This window comes from Rutidosis leptorrhynchoides, chromosome 10 (assembly GCF_046630445.1).
Source record: "Rutidosis leptorrhynchoides isolate AG116_Rl617_1_P2 chromosome 10, CSIRO_AGI_Rlap_v1, whole genome shotgun sequence".
In the NCBI taxonomy this organism is placed as follows: domain Eukaryota; kingdom Viridiplantae; phylum Streptophyta; class Magnoliopsida; order Asterales; family Asteraceae; genus Rutidosis; species Rutidosis leptorrhynchoides.
The window spans coordinates 114,938,622-114,957,603 of NC_092342.1; the positions used below are offsets into that span (position 1 = coordinate 114,938,622).

Genomic DNA, 18,982 nt, shown 5'->3' on the forward strand with positions numbered 1-18,982 from the left:
GACAACATCTATCTTTGCAGAAATGGAATCTAAGTCATGGCTAGAATCGGCTCTAGCTGCTTTAGATGATCTAACGATATCTTTTTCTTGGTGCCACTCATGTGAGTGGGAAGCAGTGTTATCAATAATTTTGTAAGCATCAGTTTCAGTTTTCTTCATAATAGAACCACCAGCTGCTATATCGATGTCTTTCCTTGTAGTGATGTCGCATCCTTGGTAGAATATTTGTACTATTTGACAGATGTCTAAACCATGTTGCGGACATCCTCTTAATAACTTTCCAAATCTTGTCCACGCCTCATATAGAGTTTCATTTGGTTTCTGTGTAAACGTAACAATTTCTCCTTGAAGTCTTACGGCTTTAGATGCCGGAAAGAATTGTTTAAGAAATTTTTCAACTAAAACGTCCCATGTATCAATCGCCCCTTCAGGTAATGATTCCAACCAATCTTTGGCTTCTCCCTTTAAAGTCCAGGGAAATAACATGAGATATATCTGTTCATCTTCCACTTCTCGAATTTTAAATAGTGTGCAGATCCTATTAAAGGTACGAAGATGTTCATTTGGATCTTCCTTCAGCGCACCACTAAATTGGCATTGATTAGTCACCATATGTAGAATTTGTCCTTTGATTTCATAATCTGGCACATTAATGTCTGGATGAGTAATTGCGTGACCTTGGCCAGTGCGTTTAGCTCTCAATCGGTCTTCCATACTTAAAGGTTCCAGATTCTCCATAATTGAATTTGTTGAATCGGAATCACTAGAGGATTCTGATTTAATGGTTCATTCCTCAACAATCTCTGTTTGAATGATTGATGGTTCCGAAGGAAAAATTAATGGTTCAGGATCTACGAATCGTCCCTGAATATTCTCCGAATTCTCAATTGTGAGGTCGGGTTCAAAAAATGGATTATCGGAAATTTGAACTGAAGTACTTGGTTGACTGGATGACGATTCTAAAGAAAAATCAACGGCGGTAATATTAGCTAGATGTCTTGATCTAGTTACAGGTGGTGAACGTACAAAAGGTGGTGAACGTCTTACTCGGTGCATTCACTGAATATCCTATTAGTTTTTAAAAGGAAAGAAAAATTATATAAGTTATCCAATCAATAGACTTTTCTGATTTTGCCCACGTTTCGAATAGCCAAAAGATGCAGCAGAGGGGCAGGATTCGTTTGGTCTCAATATAATTGAGGACTGTTTGGCTCCAATAACCCGATCCACGTATAAATCCAACTATTACTACGAACCAGAAAATTTTGATGTCTATCAATTTAACCACTTAAAATAAATTTTCGTAATTTTAAGAAATTTAGATAAGAAGTAGAATAAAAATCTATGTCCTAAAAACTAGAATGGCGAGAAATAAGAAAGAAAAAGAAAACGACGTCGAAAAATAAGAAAGAGAAAGAAAAAAAAATGACTTATAGAACTTAAAAACACTCGATTAACCCAACCTTATTACTACCACTAACTTAAAATTATAATCGCAAATTGAGATTACTAATTGGAATGATAATTGATACATAGTAAAAGGCGTCTAAATATATTAAAGCTTACAAGTAAAATTATATCTCAAATGGCAATATCTTAAAAAGGTATTAAAACTTAAAAAGGTGTCGCAAAATTTTAAAGCACCTAAATCTTAGTCTAAAGAAAAGGCACTTAAGGAATTTTACGGCAAAGCCTAAAAATCTAGAAGTAAAAATAACTATGGCAAAAATTATGTTTAATACTAAATATGAGCGAAAAACACAAATATTACGCTAAAACAATTAAAAAGGGACAAAATATAAAAATATACTAAAAGTTGTAAAAATTACAATTTTTATAAAAATATTATTTTTATATTATTTATTTTATAAAACTATTAATTTTAAATTTTAATTAAACTAATTTAACTAAAAATACAAAATAATAAATAAACTAAACTAAATTAATTAAAATAATTAAACCTAATTAGGGTTAAATTTAAATAATAAAAATAAAAACTCGTAATTAATGCCTGATTAGGGTTCTGTGTACCCGTGTCAGGGTTCCTCCGCGAGTCGCGGTTCCACCTGGCAAAAATCTCCGCGAGTCGCGGGGTTCGAGATTCCAGATGACAGGCTGTTTCAAATTCAACGCGTTTTTACGTAATTATATATATATATATATATATATATATATATATATATATATATATATATATATATATATATATATATATATATATATATATATATATATATATATATATATGTATATATATATATATATATATATATATATATATTTTAAATTATATTTTCTGTTTTAATAATTAAATAAAATATTTATAAAAACTAAATAAAAACTTATGTTTTAAAAACTAAAAAAATAGAAATACTCTATAATTTTATAAAAATCTTAAAAATAGATTTATATATATATTTTTTTTTCTTTGATTTTATGTTTTAAATAAAAACAAAATATTTAAATAAAACTTATATTTTTATAAAATAAAAATAAAGAAACTTTATAAAACTTAAATATTTAACAAACTCTTAAAAATATTTATATTTTTGTTTTCTTTTTATGTTTTCGAATATTTAAAACGTATTTTTACAAAAGCGTATTTTTTATATTAGTAAACTAAAAAAAATCTTTTTTTATATATTTATTAGCGTTGCGCTTCCGGCTTTTAAGCTAGATTGTCCCCGGCAGCGGCGCCAAAAATATTTGATGTTATGCGAGGTGTATATAAAATAGCTTATATTTTACAAGGAAATACTATTAAATACGATACAATTTTACACAATATATTTATTTATTTATAGAATGGATATATTTAAACCTTGCTACAACACTTATAGGCAGTGTACCTAATCGTACAGTAGTGTAGTTTTTAGTAAGTCTGGTTCGTTCCACAGGGAATCTTTTAATCAAAGCTTAACGCTATATTAGTTTTATTTTATAAAAATACAAATATATATATAAGTAATATTATTATTATAAAGGGGGGTTTTTACCGTTTAATGACCGGTTTGTCGATTTTTTTAAACTTTAGTTGCAGTTAAAACCAAATGTAAAATATTAAAAATAAATAAAAGACTTAATTTAAAGCGTAAAGTAAATAACGATAATGAAATTGCGATAAATAAAAGTGCGATAAAATAAACTTGCGATAATTAAAAAGTACGATAATTAAAAGTGCAATTAAATACAATAACAATAAATAAAAGTGCGATAATTAGAAGTGCAATTAAATATAAAATAAAGGAAATTAAATATGAAATAAAAGAATTATGCTTATTTAAACTTCCGTAATCATGATGTTTGACGTGTTGATTTTAGTTTTATGCCCATGGGTTAATTATCCTTTGTCCTGGATTATTTAATATGTCCGTCTGGTTTTTGTCCATAACAGTCCATCAGTCATAAATATAAAGTGCGAGTGTCCTCATCAAATTATCCTTATACCCGAAGTTAAATATTTCAACTAATTGGGGACTTAAACTGTAACAAGATTTTAATACTTTGTTTAATAATTACACCAGGATGTCAACTGAGTGTAACCCAAGGTTTTAATACTTTGTTAACAATTATACCAAGTGTCCTTGTACATAATTTCACCCCTGTTTTAATAATTCTAGTGGCTATTAATCCATTCCCGTGTTCGGTTAAATGAACGATTATTCGTACATATAAATACCCCGCCCATCGTGTCCGATCGAGTGTATATGGTTATTTATAGGGACGTCCAATTGTAAATCTTTATATTAAAATTAACAAATTATCATTTAGTTAAATAAATATAAAGCCCATTAATAGCCCATAGTCTAATTTTCACAAGTGTCGTTCTTTTGTCCAAACCTCAATTATGGTACAAAGCCCAATTACCCAATTTTAGTAATTAGCCCAACATCATGATTACTTCGTTTTAAATAAGCATAATAATAACTTAGCTACGAGACATTAAATTAAAAAGGTTGAACATAACTTAAAATGATTAAAAATAGCGTAGCGTTACACGGACAGAATTTCGACTTACACCCTTACAACATTCGCTAACATACCCTTATTATTAGAATTAAAATTAAAATTAAAATATAAATATATATATATATATATATATATATATATATATATATATATATATATATATATATATATATATATATATATATATATATATATATATATATATATATATATATTACGTTTACATGTAGAGAAAGAGAGATTTTATGGATATTTTTACGATCAGAATTCGCTAGCTTTTATAGGAATTTTCGTCAAGGGGGACACCGCGACTCGCGCCCTTTTTGCTCTTCAAACTCCGCGAGTCGCGGAGATATCAAATCCAGCTCACAAAGCCTTGGCTCCTAGCTTACCGACGGATTTAAATATAAATATAATATATAAATAATTATAAGAATTATTTAAATATTATATTATATTTATGTGCATAGTTGACTTGTAATTTTTAGTCCGTTGCGTCGAGCGTTGAGAGTTGACTCTTGTCCCGGTTCCGGATTTTCGAACGTCCTTGCGTACAATTTAATGTCTTGTACTTTGCGTTTTGAATCTTGTACTCTTGTAATTTCGAGACGTTTCTTATCAATAATTGGAACCTCTTTGATTGTATTTTGTTCTTTTGAGCTTTTTGGTCGTTTGCGTCTTTAATTCGTCGAATCTGTCTTTTGCCTTCACCTTTTATTATTTAAACGAATATCACTTGTAAATAGAACAATTGCAACTAAAAGCTTGTCTTTCTTGAGGAATAATGCTATGAAATATATGTTCGTTTTTGGCATTATCAGTACCATGTTTTCAAATGACGTGTTGCGTACATAAAGTACCGTGTTGTCAAATGACGTGTTGCGTACAATCATGAGGTCTTATAATTAATCTTCTCGTGTTGTTTACGGGTGGTCCTGAAATATATAAAATCAAATCATAAGTAAATATATATAAAATATCATATTAATTAGCAAAGATATGATTAGTTTAGTTTTACTCCAATTAATTTCGTAGCTAAACTAGCTTTGGATACCTAATTTTGTTTTAGCCGTAGTTTCTTCAATATAACTCCATTTTTGTTGGTTCAACTTGCCACTTCCTTGGATCGAGTCATTATTTATGAATTTGAACTATAAATACCTTAGTTTGCATTCGAAATCACAGGTTATAGGTCAAACTTTGGTGAATCTTATGAAAGTGATCATTTCCGTTGTAAAAACAACATCTAGATGATCATTTTTACAAAAATACTTACACTTTGAGTTACACGATGAGATTTTTATATATTAACATATTCATAAGAAATATCATTTTTCCAGAATATAAACTTCCAATTCAAAGTTTAAGATGGTTTTTAATTATCCAACCCAAAACAGCCCCCGGTTGCACTCCAACGATGTAGATTCAGTTTTAAGGTGTTCTTTGTAAAATCAAGTTGTATCTTGTTAAGTTAGTATATCATTATGATATATTACAGGTCTTGAAGTATTTTAAAAGTTAAGTTAGAAGGATCTATTTAGTTTGCAAACAAGTTTGAAATTATTCAAACTATGTTCTTGTTGTTAAAATTTTACAACATAAAATAAGATAGCAATATAAATATGAATCGAATAAGGTTATGAACAAGGTTACTACCTCAAGTTACTTGGATAAAGCTACTAGAAAATATAAGAAAAATCTTGGAATCAAAAGAGTGGTGGAGTGGGATTGAAAGGTTGGAAGCAAACTTAGGATATAACTTGAAATGAAAGTAGTATCTTGTAGTGTTCTTGATCAAGATTTCTTGTGATGATTAAGGTTTGTTTTTAAAGCTAGATCTTCATGGTTATTTGCTGAGATGTTTAAGTTGTTTAAGGCTTATGAAATTGTGTGTGTTTAGCTAGGAAATGGAAGTAGAAATTGAATCAAAATGATGTTCCTCATGGCCATTAAATGGCGTGAATGGGGGGAACAAAAACAAAATTTCATGTTGTATTTTTGTGTAATTAGTCATGCTTACTTCCAATTTCTAATTACCTCATATGTAGGGCAGTAATATGATTGATTAGGATGTTGATTTGATACGTATATACTAATAGTAAATACGTATAGAAGCTGGGTATGATACGGGTACATATACCCTAGATATACTTTGTAAAAATCTTGAAGAAACGGAACGAGGATTCAAATATACACTTATATTGTTTTATGTATAAAAGCCCTTTAAAAGTGATTAAATACATATCTATACGATACATGTATAAGTATTTATGTTAAAGAACGTTACGTATAGTTTTCGTTTTGAAAACTTAAGTTAGTAGTTTCAAAGTATACTTATAACTCATTGTCATTAGTACACAATGATATGTTAAACCTTCCTTAGATCATGTTAAATATATATAAATACCTATATATGCACAAACGTATAATTATCGCATGTTATGTAGTTCGTGATATCATCGGTCAAATTGGACGATCAAACGTTGTGTAAAACTCTTTTCAAAAACATAAGTCTCAACAATTTAGATTGCTTATCATGTTGGTAAGGTTTAATTTATGTAAATATTAATCTCATAAGTATAAAACGATCGGAAAAATCTAGGTCGTTACAGTACCTACCCGTTAAATAAATTTCGTCCCGAAATTTTAAAATTGTACCTATTTTGCGTCATCGGGAAACAAATGTGGGTACTTTTGTTTCATCTGATCCTCCCGTTCCCAAGTAAACTCGGGACCCCTTCAATCATTCAAACGAACCTTAACGATTGGTATGTTGCTCTGCTTGAGTTGTTTAACTTCACGGTCCATGATTTCGACTGGTTCTTCTATGAATTGTAGTTTCTCGTTGACTTGGATTTCTTCAAGAGGAATGGTGAGGTCTTCCTTTGCAAGACACTTCTTAAGATTTGAAACGTGAAACGTATTATGTACTCCGGCGAGTTGTTGTGGTAACTCGAGTCGATAAGCTACCGGTCCAATGCGTTCAATGATCTTGAACGGGCCTACATACCTTGGGTTCAGTTTACCCCTTTTGTCGAAATGTATTACACCTTTCCAAGGTGACACCTTTAGCATAACCATGTCACCGATCTGAAACTCTAATGGTTTCCTTCGGACATCGGCGTAGCTCTTTTGGCGACTACGGGCTGTTTTCAATCTCTCCTTGATTTGTACTATCTTCTCAGTAGTTTCGTGTATGATTTCGGGACCAGTTAATCGTCGATCTCCTACTTCATTCCAACAGATAGGGGATCTACACTTCCTTCCATACAGTGCTTCGAATGGTGCAGCTTTAATACTCACATGATAACTATTATTATACGAGAATTCTGCTAATGGTAGATATTTATCCCATCCGTTTCCAAAATCGATCACACATGCCCTGAGCATGTCTTCAAGAGTCTGAATTGTTCTTTCACTCTACCCGTCAGTTTGCGGATGATATGCGGTGCTCATATCCAAACGAGTTCCCAGAGCCTCCTGTAGTGATTGCCAGAACTTTGATGTAAATCTACTATCACGGTCGGATATAATGGAAATAGTTATTCCATGCCTTGAAACAATTTCCTTTATGTATAATCGTAATAGTTTCTCCATTCTATCCGTTTCCTTTATAGGCAAGAAATGTGCAGATATGGTGAGACGATCAACTATTACCCAAATGGTGTCATAACCCCATGCAGTCTTGGGTAACTTCGTAATAAAATCCAAGGTAATACCGTCCCACTTCCATTCTGGGATTTCTGGTTGTTGAAGTAACCCTGACGGCTTCTGGTGTTCTGCTTTAACTTTGGAACAAGTTAAACATTCCCCGACATATGTTGCAACGTCTGTCTTTAAATTAGGCCACCAATAATGCGTCTTAAGATCTTGATACATCTTTCCAACTTTAGGATGTATCGAGTATCTTGTCTTATGTGCCTCGTTCAATATCAACTTCCTTAATCCACCCAACTTTGGTACCCAAAAACATTTTGCAAAACATCGAATTCCGTCTTCCCGTATAACGAGTTGCTTCTCATACTTCTTCATTATTTCATTTCCTATGTTTTCCTTAGTAAGAGCTTCTTGTTGAGCCTCTTTGATTTGTGAGTTGAGATTTATGCGAATTTTTATGTTCATCGCTCGTACTCAAATTGGCTCTCGTTCCTTTCTGCTTAGAGCGTCAGCCACTACATTCGCTTTCCCGGGATGATAGCGAATCTCACAATCATAGTCATTTATCAGTTAGACCCACCTACGTTGCCTCATGTTCAGCTGTTTCTGATAGAAAATATGTTGAAGGCTTTTATGATCTGTAAACACAGTGCATTTAACCCCATATAAGTAATGTCTCCATATTTTCAATGCAAACACGACTGCTCCCAGTTCTAGATCATGCGTCGTATAATTTCGCTCGTGAATCTTCAATTGTCGGGATGCGTATCCAATAACTTTCTTTCGTTGCATAAGGACGCAACCAAAACCTTGTCGCGAAGCATCACAATATATCTCAAAATCATCGTTCCCTTTAGGTAACGATAAAATAGGCGCTGTAGTCAACTTCTTCTTCAGTAATTGAAATGCACTCTCCTGCTCAGAAGTCCATTCATACTTCTTCCCTTTTTGTGTTAACGCTGTTAATGGTTTAGCTATTCGGAAAAAATCTTGAATAAACCTTCTATAATAACCGGCTAAACCCAAAAATTGACGTATTTGTGTTGGTGTCTTAGGAGTCTCCCATTTTTCAATGGCCTCAATTTTAGCTGGATCAACCTGAATTCCTTTGCTACTAATAATGTGACCAAGAAATTTCACTTCTTTCAACCAAAATGCACACTTAGAAAATTTGGCGTATAACTGTTCTTTTCTTAACAATTCTAATACCAACCTTAAATGCTGCTCATGCTCTTGCTCATTTTTGGAATAGATAAGAATATCGTCAATGAAAACGATAACAAACTTATCTAGATACGGACTACAAACTCGATTCATGAGATCCATGAATACAGCTGGCGCATTCGTCAATCCAAACGGCATGACCAAAAATTCATAATGATCGTAGCGTGTCCGAAAAGCAGTTTTCGGAATATCTTCTTCTTTGACGCGTAGTTGATGATAGCCCGATCTTAGGTCGATTTTCGAATAAACACATGATCCTTGCAGTTGATCAAATAAGTCATCAATTCTAGGTAGTGGATACCGATTCTTGATAGTTAACTTATTTAATTCACGGTAATCTATACACATTCGAAAGGATCCATCTTTCTTCTTGACGAATAAAATCGGAGCTCCCCACGGTGAAGTACTCGGTCGAATGAATCCACGGTCCAGTAATTCTTGTAACTGGCTTTGTAACTCTTTCATCTCAGATGGTGCAAGTCTGTATGGAGCACGAGCCACTGGTGCAGCTCCTGGTACTAGATCTATTTGAAATTCTACAGATCTAAATGGAGGTAATCCCGGCAACTCTTCCGGAAAGACTTCAGAAAAATCTTTTGCTACAGGCACGTCGTTGATGCTCTTCTCTTTTTCCTTTGTTTCGACTTTATTAACATGTGCTAAGATAGCATAGCACCCTTTCTTCAAGCACTTTTGGGCTTTCAAACAGCTAATGAGTTTTAGCTTTAAGTTACTCTTCTCTCCATATATCATCACTGGCGTTTTATCCTTACGAGGAATGCGAATTGCCTTCTTGGCACACACAACTTCAGCTCCTATTTTGGACATCCAGTCCATACCAACTTTTACATCAAAACTTCCTAATTTTACGGGTATCAAATCAATTTTAAACGTTTCTCCGGCTAAATTTATTTTACAATCACGGCAAATTTTATCGGCTTTAATTAGTTTACCATTAGCTAACTCAATCATGTACTTAGCATCTAGAGGTAATGATGAACAATTCAATTTAGCGTAAAAGTCTCTACACATATAACTTCTATCGGCACCAGTATCAAATATAATAGATGCTGATAAGTTATTAATGGTAAACGTATCCGTAACAAGCTCCGGGTCTTCACACGCCTCTCTAGCGTTAATAATAAATGCTCTTCCACGTGCAGATCCATTATTCTTCTCTGGATTCGGGAACTGGCTCTTATAATGACCCTGTTTCCCACACCTATAACAAGTAACAGTGGCCAAGGCAGTTCTATTTGCATTGGTGGCAGGAATCTTGGTGCCATTTGTATTTGTAAGGGGAATCTTACAATCTTCAGCAAGATGACCCCTTCGATTACAATTATCGCACACCACATTACAATAACCAGAGTGATGTTTGTGGCATCTGTTACATAAAGGATTTCGTCCTTTGTAACCTGAGCTTGAACCACTACCCGCACCTTGCGTGATTTCTTGTTTCTTGTTGGATTGTTGATGATTACCTTCCCACTTTCTTTTGTTTTCCAATGTCTTGACATCGGTGTTCTTATCCAGAATAATCTTGTCCATCAACTCGTTTGCCATAGTGATGGCTTCATGAATAGTCTTGGGTTCGATGCTGTAACATTTGCCTTGACATTTTTAGGCAAACCATCTTTGTACAGTTCTATCTTCCGTTCTTCGGTTGGTACCAATTCGGGACATAGCAAAGCTAATTCCATGAATCGCTGATTGTAGTTGGTGAGTTCAGTACCAACAACTTTCAGGTTTCGTAGTTCAGCTTCCAACTTCCTAACCTCGTTCCTTGGACAATACTCGTTGATTAGCATTGTTTTGAATTCTTCCCATGGAGTATCATAAGCTACATCTCCTCCTACGGCCTTCACATAGTTTTTCCACCACGTGAGTGCACTATCCTGTAAGGTGCACGATGCATACTTGGTCATGTCCTTCTCAATACAACCACTGATTTTAAACACAGACTCAATCTTTTTGATCCACCTGGTTAAACCGACCGGTCCTTCTGTTCCACTGAATGATGAGGGCTTGCAACCTTGAAAAGTTTTGTAGGTGCATCCCACATGAGGATTTGGGTTAACTGCAGCACCTCTTGCAGCCTCAACCCATAACATTCTGTCATTCACTCGCTGATTGATGAGTTCCTCGATTTCTTGTTCCGTCATTCGGTTCAATCGCGCCATATTCTTCAATAAGAATGAAAAAATAATTATTCACATGGAATATTATAGATGTAGTGTGTATTTACAGTACATCGTAGCTTATTAATAATATGAACCAATTATTATTATAAAAGCCTTTTCTTCTTATTAGCGTTTTATAATTATATCTAGGGTAGTACCTACCCGTTAAAGTTCATACTTAATAGCTTAGTACGGAAATCAATTACTACCACCCAAATAATACTCAACCATGGAAAATTATTGCATTTCATACTTCACTATTTTACATATGCTTATCTTTCATCAAACATCAAGCAAGCCACACTAGTAATATTATACAAAACGTTATATGATTCCATGGTTTAAAATAACAGCACATCATTTAGCCTATATCCCAAAACGTTTGTGTTCAAAGAAATCGCTTAAAGGTTATCCTGACTGTCTCCCTGCGTTTTGGCTGAGGGGCCGAAGAACTGGATGTCGGGATAGAACTAATAGGAATAGCGGGAATAGGGGTGGAAGTGTCTGGTGGAGTTGGTGCCACAACATCCTCACTAAACTCCGGATTTGGATTTTCCAATTCAGTAGCCTTTCGTTTCTTTCCTCGTTCGAACTTGTCTTTCATAATTTCCTGTATTTCTTCCTCCTCAGGATCATTTTTCGGTTCCTCTTCAATTGATTCATCCGGAAATTGTGAGTCTTCCCCAAAGGTGTCGTTTTCATCATCGGATAGGTTAATAACTGGAACACTATCTGAGGATTCTGGTTAGGAGTCGCTGAATGTGATAACAAGTTCTAAGCCAGACATCTATCACACAACAACTAGCATGTTATTACCACATAATATTTACATATTAATTTTTAACCAACAAGGATAAGCAATAGTTTTCGAAATCAAACACGGTCAAAGTCCAGACTCACTAATGCATCCTAACAAACTCGATAAGACACACTAATGCAAATTTTCTGGTTCTCTAAGGCCAACGCTCTGATACCACCTGAAGCGTCCCGTTCATATCGAATATAAAAGTCACGTACTCATTGGTGTCATCGCGAGGTATTGACCTCTATATGTGACATTTTTCAAAATCTGCATACATTTTTTTATAATACAAACCATAACCTTTATTATAATCGAAGGTTCAAACAGCATAATAATGATTATCGTTTAGCGATAATCTTAGTCTTACAAACTTTACATTTGATAATAACAATACGATTTCCAACATATTTCACATTACAAATCTTCCGATATGCAGTTTTATTTTTGACACAAATATGCATACTCCAAATCTTGCTTAAATTCAGCATAATGCAGTGGAAGCTTTTATTTATCACCTGAGAATAAACATGCTTAAAACGTCAACATAAAGTTGGTGAGATATAGGTTTAATGCTAGCAGCGTTATAAATATAGACCACAAGATTTCATATACATAAACGTTTTAATATAAATATTCTAAGTGGTTGAGCACTTGATAACCATACTTAACATTTAATCAACGTCGCATATTCCTTTTATTATGAAATCTCACTACACCGTACCAAGTGTAGTCACCGAAATGAAGTACTGTGCAACCGTTGAATACTGGTCGTCCAGTCCGGTTGGGGTTGTCAGGCCCGATAGATCTATCAACAGGATTCGCGTTTACAATACCTCATGTAAATAGTAGTTACCAAGTTACAGGGAAGTATGCCAGTGGTACAACTCAACGTAGAATATATATTTTTAATCACTTGTGTCTATAACGTAAATCATAAAATGCATGTATTCTCATCCCGAAATATTTAGAGTTTAAAAGTGAGACTATATACTCACTTTTGCTTTGAAGATATTTAACACGACTTGGTCTCCGATAGATATCACGAACCTAACCATATATATAATATATTAACATATTTTCTTTTCAAATAATCGTTACATATATACTTATAATACTTTTAATATCTATTAGTCCGTAGTTAGCAGTCCGATGTTAGTGGTCCACAATTAGTTGCTCAATAAAATAAATAAAGACCCCATCATATTCGTATTGATCAGAATTAATCTTGACCCATGGTACCATGTTGTCAAATGACGTGTTGCGTACATAAAGTACCGTGTTGTCAAATGATGTGTTACGTACAATCATGAGGTCTTATAATTAATCTTCTCGTGTTGTTTACGGGTGGTCCTGAAATATATAAAATCAAATCATAAGTAAATATATATAAAATATCATATTAATTAGCAAAGATATGATTAGTTTAGTTTTACTCCAATTAATTTCGTAGCTAAACTAGCTTTGGATACCCATTTTGTTTTAGCCGTAGTTTCTTCAATATAACTTCGTTTTTGTTGGTTCAACTTGCCACTTCCTTGGATCGAGTCATTATTTATGAATATGAACTGTAAATACCTTAGTTTGCATTCGAAACTACAGGTTATAGGTCAAACTTTGGTGAATCTTATGAAAGTGATCATTTCCGTTGTAAAAACAACATCTAGATGATCATTTTTACAAAAATACTTACACTTTGAGTTACACGATGAGATTTTTATATATTAACATATTCATAAGAAATATCATTTTTCCAGAATATAAACTTCCAATTCAAAGTTTAAGATGGTTTTTAATTATCCAACCCAAAACAGCCCCCGGTTGCACTCCAACGATGTAGATTCAGTTTTAAGGTGTTCTTTGTAAAATCAAGTTGTATCTTGTTAAGTTAGTATATCAATATGATATATTACAGGTCTTGAAGTATTTTAAAAGTTAAGTTAGAAGGATCTATTTAGTTTGCAAACAAGTTTGAAATTATTCAAACTATGTTCTTGTTGTTAAAATTTTACAACATAAAATAAGATAGCTATATAAATATGAATCGAATAAGGTTATGAACAAGGTTACTACCTCAAGTTACTTGGATAAAGCTACTGGAAAATATAAGAAAAATCTTGGAATCAAAAGAGTGGTGGAGTGGGATTGAAAGGTTGGAAGCAAACTTAGGATATAACTTGAAATGAAAGTAGTATCTTGTAGTGTTCTTGATCAAGCTTTCTTGTGATGATTAAGGTTTGTTTTTAAAGCTAGATTTTCATGGTTATTTGCTGAGATGTTTAAGGTGTTTAAGGCTTATGAAAGTGTGTGTGTTTAGCTAGGAAATGGAAGTAGAAATTGAATCAAAATGATGTTCCTCATGGCCATTAAATGGCGTGAATGGGGGGAACAAAAACAAAATTTCATGTTGTATTTTTGTGTAATTAGTCATGCTTACTTCCAATTTCTAATTACCTCATATGTAGGGCAGTAATATGATTGATTAGGATGTTGATTTGATACGTATATACTAATAGTAAATACGTATAGAAGCTGGGTATGATACAGGTACATATACCCTAGATATACTTTGTAAAAATCTTGAAGAAACGGAACGAGGATTCAAATATAGCTATCTTTTGTAAATATACTTATATTTTTTTATGTATAAAAGCCCTTTAAAATTGATTAAATACATATCTATACGATACATGTATAAGTATTATAAGTTATAAGTATTTATGTCAAAGAACGCTACGTATAGTTATCGTTTTGAAAACTTAAGTTAGTAGTTTCAAATTATACTTATAACTCATTGTCATTAGTACACAATGAGATGTTAAACCTTCCTTAGATCATGTTAAATATATATAAATACCTATATATACACAAACGTATAATTATCGCATGTTATATAGTTTGTGATATCATCGGTCAAATTGGACGATCAAACGTTGTGTAAAACTCTTTTCAAAAACATAAGTCTCAACAATTTAGATTGCTTATCATGTTGGTAAGGTTTAATTTATGTAAATATTAATCTCATAAGTATAAGACGATCGGAAAAATCTGGGTCGTTACAGTATATATTCCTCCAATAACACAATTTTCGATTCGAGCTTCAATCACTACAGGAGCGTCAGATGGATTGGTGTTAAACATGGAAGGAAAAGCAATCATTTCTTGTTTCCAGTCTTCTAATGTTTCTGCTTTCCTCCGCTGTCCGGCTTTCCATGAATGTATCATGTTTGCTTCAATGGGTGCTATCTAACAATTACGCCTTTTGGTGCTCTTGAAAGTTTAGTGGTTCTTTAGAACGGGTGGCGCCATTTGTTGGTACGATTTTCCGTATATCGACTGTAAGGTACCAGTACAAGACAATAGATGCTCAGCGTGTTGCGTATACTGTTGATTGTTATTTGCCCTTGAGAAATAATCTCTGCAGACCCGGAACACAGATGTAAGATCTATGGGGTGGCCTCAATCAATCTGTGGATCAATCTGTAATGATCCGTCTAGCGCACTGCTGCTAAGCGGCTAATGTTACTTTAGAGTGAGAAAGAACTGTGTGATAGAGAAAGTGTACTTCTCTCTGACTGAAGTTCAGATCAGAATGATGTGAAATGTGGTGACCCAGGGAGTCTATTTATAGGCGTAGAATGTCCGAAATTCACGAGATACACGTGTCAATCACTGAATGGTTCTGTTACGTGAAGTATCCGGAATGTCGGTGGTGTGTGCTGACATGGCTGCGTGGTGTTCACGCGCTGAGTTAAAGGGCTTATGCATAGAAGCTGCCTGCAGGGCTTACGCTTGACGCTGGGCGGCCTGCTAAACGCTGGGCGGCAAATACTGAAAATCACCAAATTTAGTTATCTCTTGTGCTCTTTGATCGAGTTTACTGTATAAAAATGATGTCGTTATGCGTGTATCCTCTAGGATACACCTTTAGGTACCGAAGGCCCAGTCGGTCTGACTCGTTGGTTCGAGAAGCTTGAGTCTGTTTTCCGTATCAGCGGTTGTAAAGATGCTGATAGGACGAAGTTTGCATCTTGTAAGCTATCATATGGCGCTCTAACTTGGTGGAATACTTATGCTAAGTCTGTAGGTATCGATCAGGCTTTTGAGACTTCATGGGAGGATTTGAAACAACGGATGATAGAAGAGTATTGTCCCTACAATGAAATTGTTAAGATGGAGTGGAAACTCCAGAACTTGAAATTGGTTGGTACTGATCTAGCCAGCTACAATAAGCAATTCTTCGAACTTGCTCTCATGTGTCTGAATATGGTTACTCCCGAACGCCGCAAGATCACTCTATATGTGAAGGGATTGACCGAGAATATCCAAGGTGGTGTGACTACTTCTAAGCCAAGGACTATTCAAGAGGCAGTCGAGATGGCGAATGAGTTGATGGATCAAATCGAGGAGCAAGGAAAGACTCCCGCAGCAACTGAGACCAATACTTATGATAATAAGAGGAAATGGAACAACAACAACAACAACAACAACAACAACAACAACAATAATAATTTGGGGAAGAATTACAACCAGCAGCCCTATAAGAAACAAGATATTGCCAAGGGCAACACTACTACTCCGAATACTAGTTCTGGATATAAGGGAAGATTTCCGTTATGTGCTAAATGCAACAGGCATCGTCCGGGGGGATTGTTTAAAGAAGTGTGATAAATGTAAAAAGAGTGGACATTTGGCTGCAGAATGTAAAGCTGGTTCAAACATGTGCTATGGATGCGGAAAAGCTGGTCACTTTAAGAAGGATTGTCCAACTGCTAGTAAAAGTGCTAAACCTGCTAGAGGAAGAGCTTTCAACATCAACTCTAGTGAGGCTCGTGATGATCCCAAGCTAGTCACGGGTACGTTTTTAATCGGCAATCATCATGTTTATGTACTTTTTGATTCTGGAGCTGATAGAAGCTTTGTGTCTAGAGATTTTTGTCATAATCTTAAGAATCATGTACCGTCATTAGAAAACTTATACTCTATTGAGATAGGGAATGGTAATCTAATAAGAGATGATAAGGTCTATCGTGATTGTACTTTGATTTTGGCTGGAACGTCATTTAGAATAGATGTGATACCGATTCAACTAGGAAATTTTGACCTTGTGTTTGGAATGGACTGGTTAGCTGAGAATAGAGCTGACATCGTTTGTCACGAGAAAGCGATTCGTATACCTATTACCGAATATGAGCCTTTGATGGTGTATGGAGAGCGAAGCAATACACCGTTACACTTCATAAATTGTTTGAAGGCGCAGAAACACATAAGAAAGGGTTGTCTTGCTATGCTGGTTCACGTAAGCAAAACGGAATCTGAAGGCAAGAAACTCGAAGATGTGCCAATTGTTAGAGAATTTCCCGATGTTTTCCCAGACGAGTTACCTGGATTACCTCCGCATAGAGATGTAGAGTTCTAAATTGATTTAGTGCCTGGAGCAGCACCAGTAGCGCGCGCACCGTATAGACTTGCACCTCCAGAACTGCAAGAGTTGTCTAGTTAGTTACAAGAGCTTTTAGACAAAGGATTCATTTGACCGAGTTCTTCACCATGGGGAGCTCCTGTACTGTTTGTAAAGAAGAAGAATGGATCTATGAGACTCTGTGTCGATTACATGGAATTGAATAAGCTAACTATCAAGAATAGATATCTGTTACCGAGGATTGATGATTTGTTTGTTTAATTGCAAGGATCAGCATGTTACTCTAAGATCGAACTGAGGTCAGGTTATCATCAGATGAGATTGAAGTAGACAGATATACCGAAGACAGTGTTTAGGACACGCTATGGACATCATGAATTCACAGTAATGCCGTTTGGATTGACGAACGCACCGGCTGTGTTCATGGATCTCATGAACCGTGTGTGATCTGGACAAGTTTTTTTATTGTGTTTATAGATGATATTTTGGTATATTCTAAGGACAAGGAGGAACATGAACAACACCTCCGTTTACTACTAGAGATGCTCAGGAAGGAGCAGTTATACGCGAAATTTTCAAAGTATGATTTCTGGCTGCAAGAAGTGCAATTTTTGGGTCATATCGTAGGTGTCAATGGTATTCAAGTTGATCCTGCGAAGATAGAGATGGTTAAGAAATGGGAGAGGCCTAAGTCGCCAACGCAAATACGACAATTCTTAGGTCTCGCTGGTTATTATAGAAGATTCATTGAGGGATTTTCTACTATTGCCCGACCATTAACAGCATTGACTCACAAAGGTAAGAAGTATGAGTGGACTGAGCTGCATGAGTTCGCATTTTAGTTGTTAAAAGAGAAATTAACTACTGCCCCGATTTTGTCTTTTCCCGAAGGAACCGGGGACTTCGTGATTTATTGTGATGCTTCACGACAGGGTTTTGGTTGCGTGTTAATACAACGGAAGAAAGTGATTGCCTACGGATCACGACAATTAAAGATACATGAACAGAACTATACGACTCACGATTTGGAACTTGGTGTTGTGGTCTTTGCACTGAAGATGTGGAGACACTATTTTTATGGCACTAAGTTTACTGTTTTCACGGATCACAAGAGTTTGCAACATATTTTTGACCAGAAATAGCTTAATATGATGCAGAGACGTTGGATAGAGATATTGAAGGACTACGACTACGACATTTGCTATCATCCTGGCAAGACTAATGTGGTTGCAGATGCCTTAAGTAGGAAGAAAAAGGTTAAACCTATCCGAGTTCGAGCATTAAACTTGACTGTCAGAATGAACCTTACTTCACAGATACGCGATGCGCAACTAGAGGCATTGAAGGAGGAGAATGTTACTACTGAGTCCCTTAGAGGGATAGACAAGAAGTTTGTCATTCGAGAAAATAGGATCCGATACTTCATAGATAGAATTTAGGTACCGAGATTTGGCGGATTAAGGGAACTAGTGCTGAGTCAGAATTCTCCATTGCTTCCTTTGCTTTGATGAGCTTGGTCACCTTGTACAAGCACTTTCTTGGATAAGCTTTTGGAAGTTTTAAATGATTTGCTCTTCTTTTTAGCAATGAGAGCAAGAGGATCACTTGGAGATGACTCTTTTCTTCCCTCTTGAAGTTTAGACACCTTTGGTTGATAATGCATAAGAACTCAAACAAGCTCATGAATAGTCATCTTGTCAATCTCTTTGGTAGAATGAACAATGGTTC

The 18,982-nt window shown here is 34.7% G+C and overlaps 1 protein-coding gene across 1 annotated transcript; it reads left to right on the forward strand.

Moving 5' to 3' along the window:
• Nucleotides 1-14,971: 14,971 nt before the first annotated feature.
• LOC139870555 (uncharacterized) lies at nucleotides 14,972-18,693 on the forward strand. Its single transcript, XM_071858338.1, has 4 exons — nucleotides 14,972-15,013; nucleotides 15,751-16,260; nucleotides 16,514-17,035; nucleotides 18,412-18,693. Exons 1-4 carry the CDS (start codon nucleotides 14,972-14,974, stop codon nucleotides 18,691-18,693), a joined length of 1,356 nt encoding a protein of 451 aa, XP_071714439.1.
• Nucleotides 18,694-18,982: the final 289 nt, after the last annotated feature.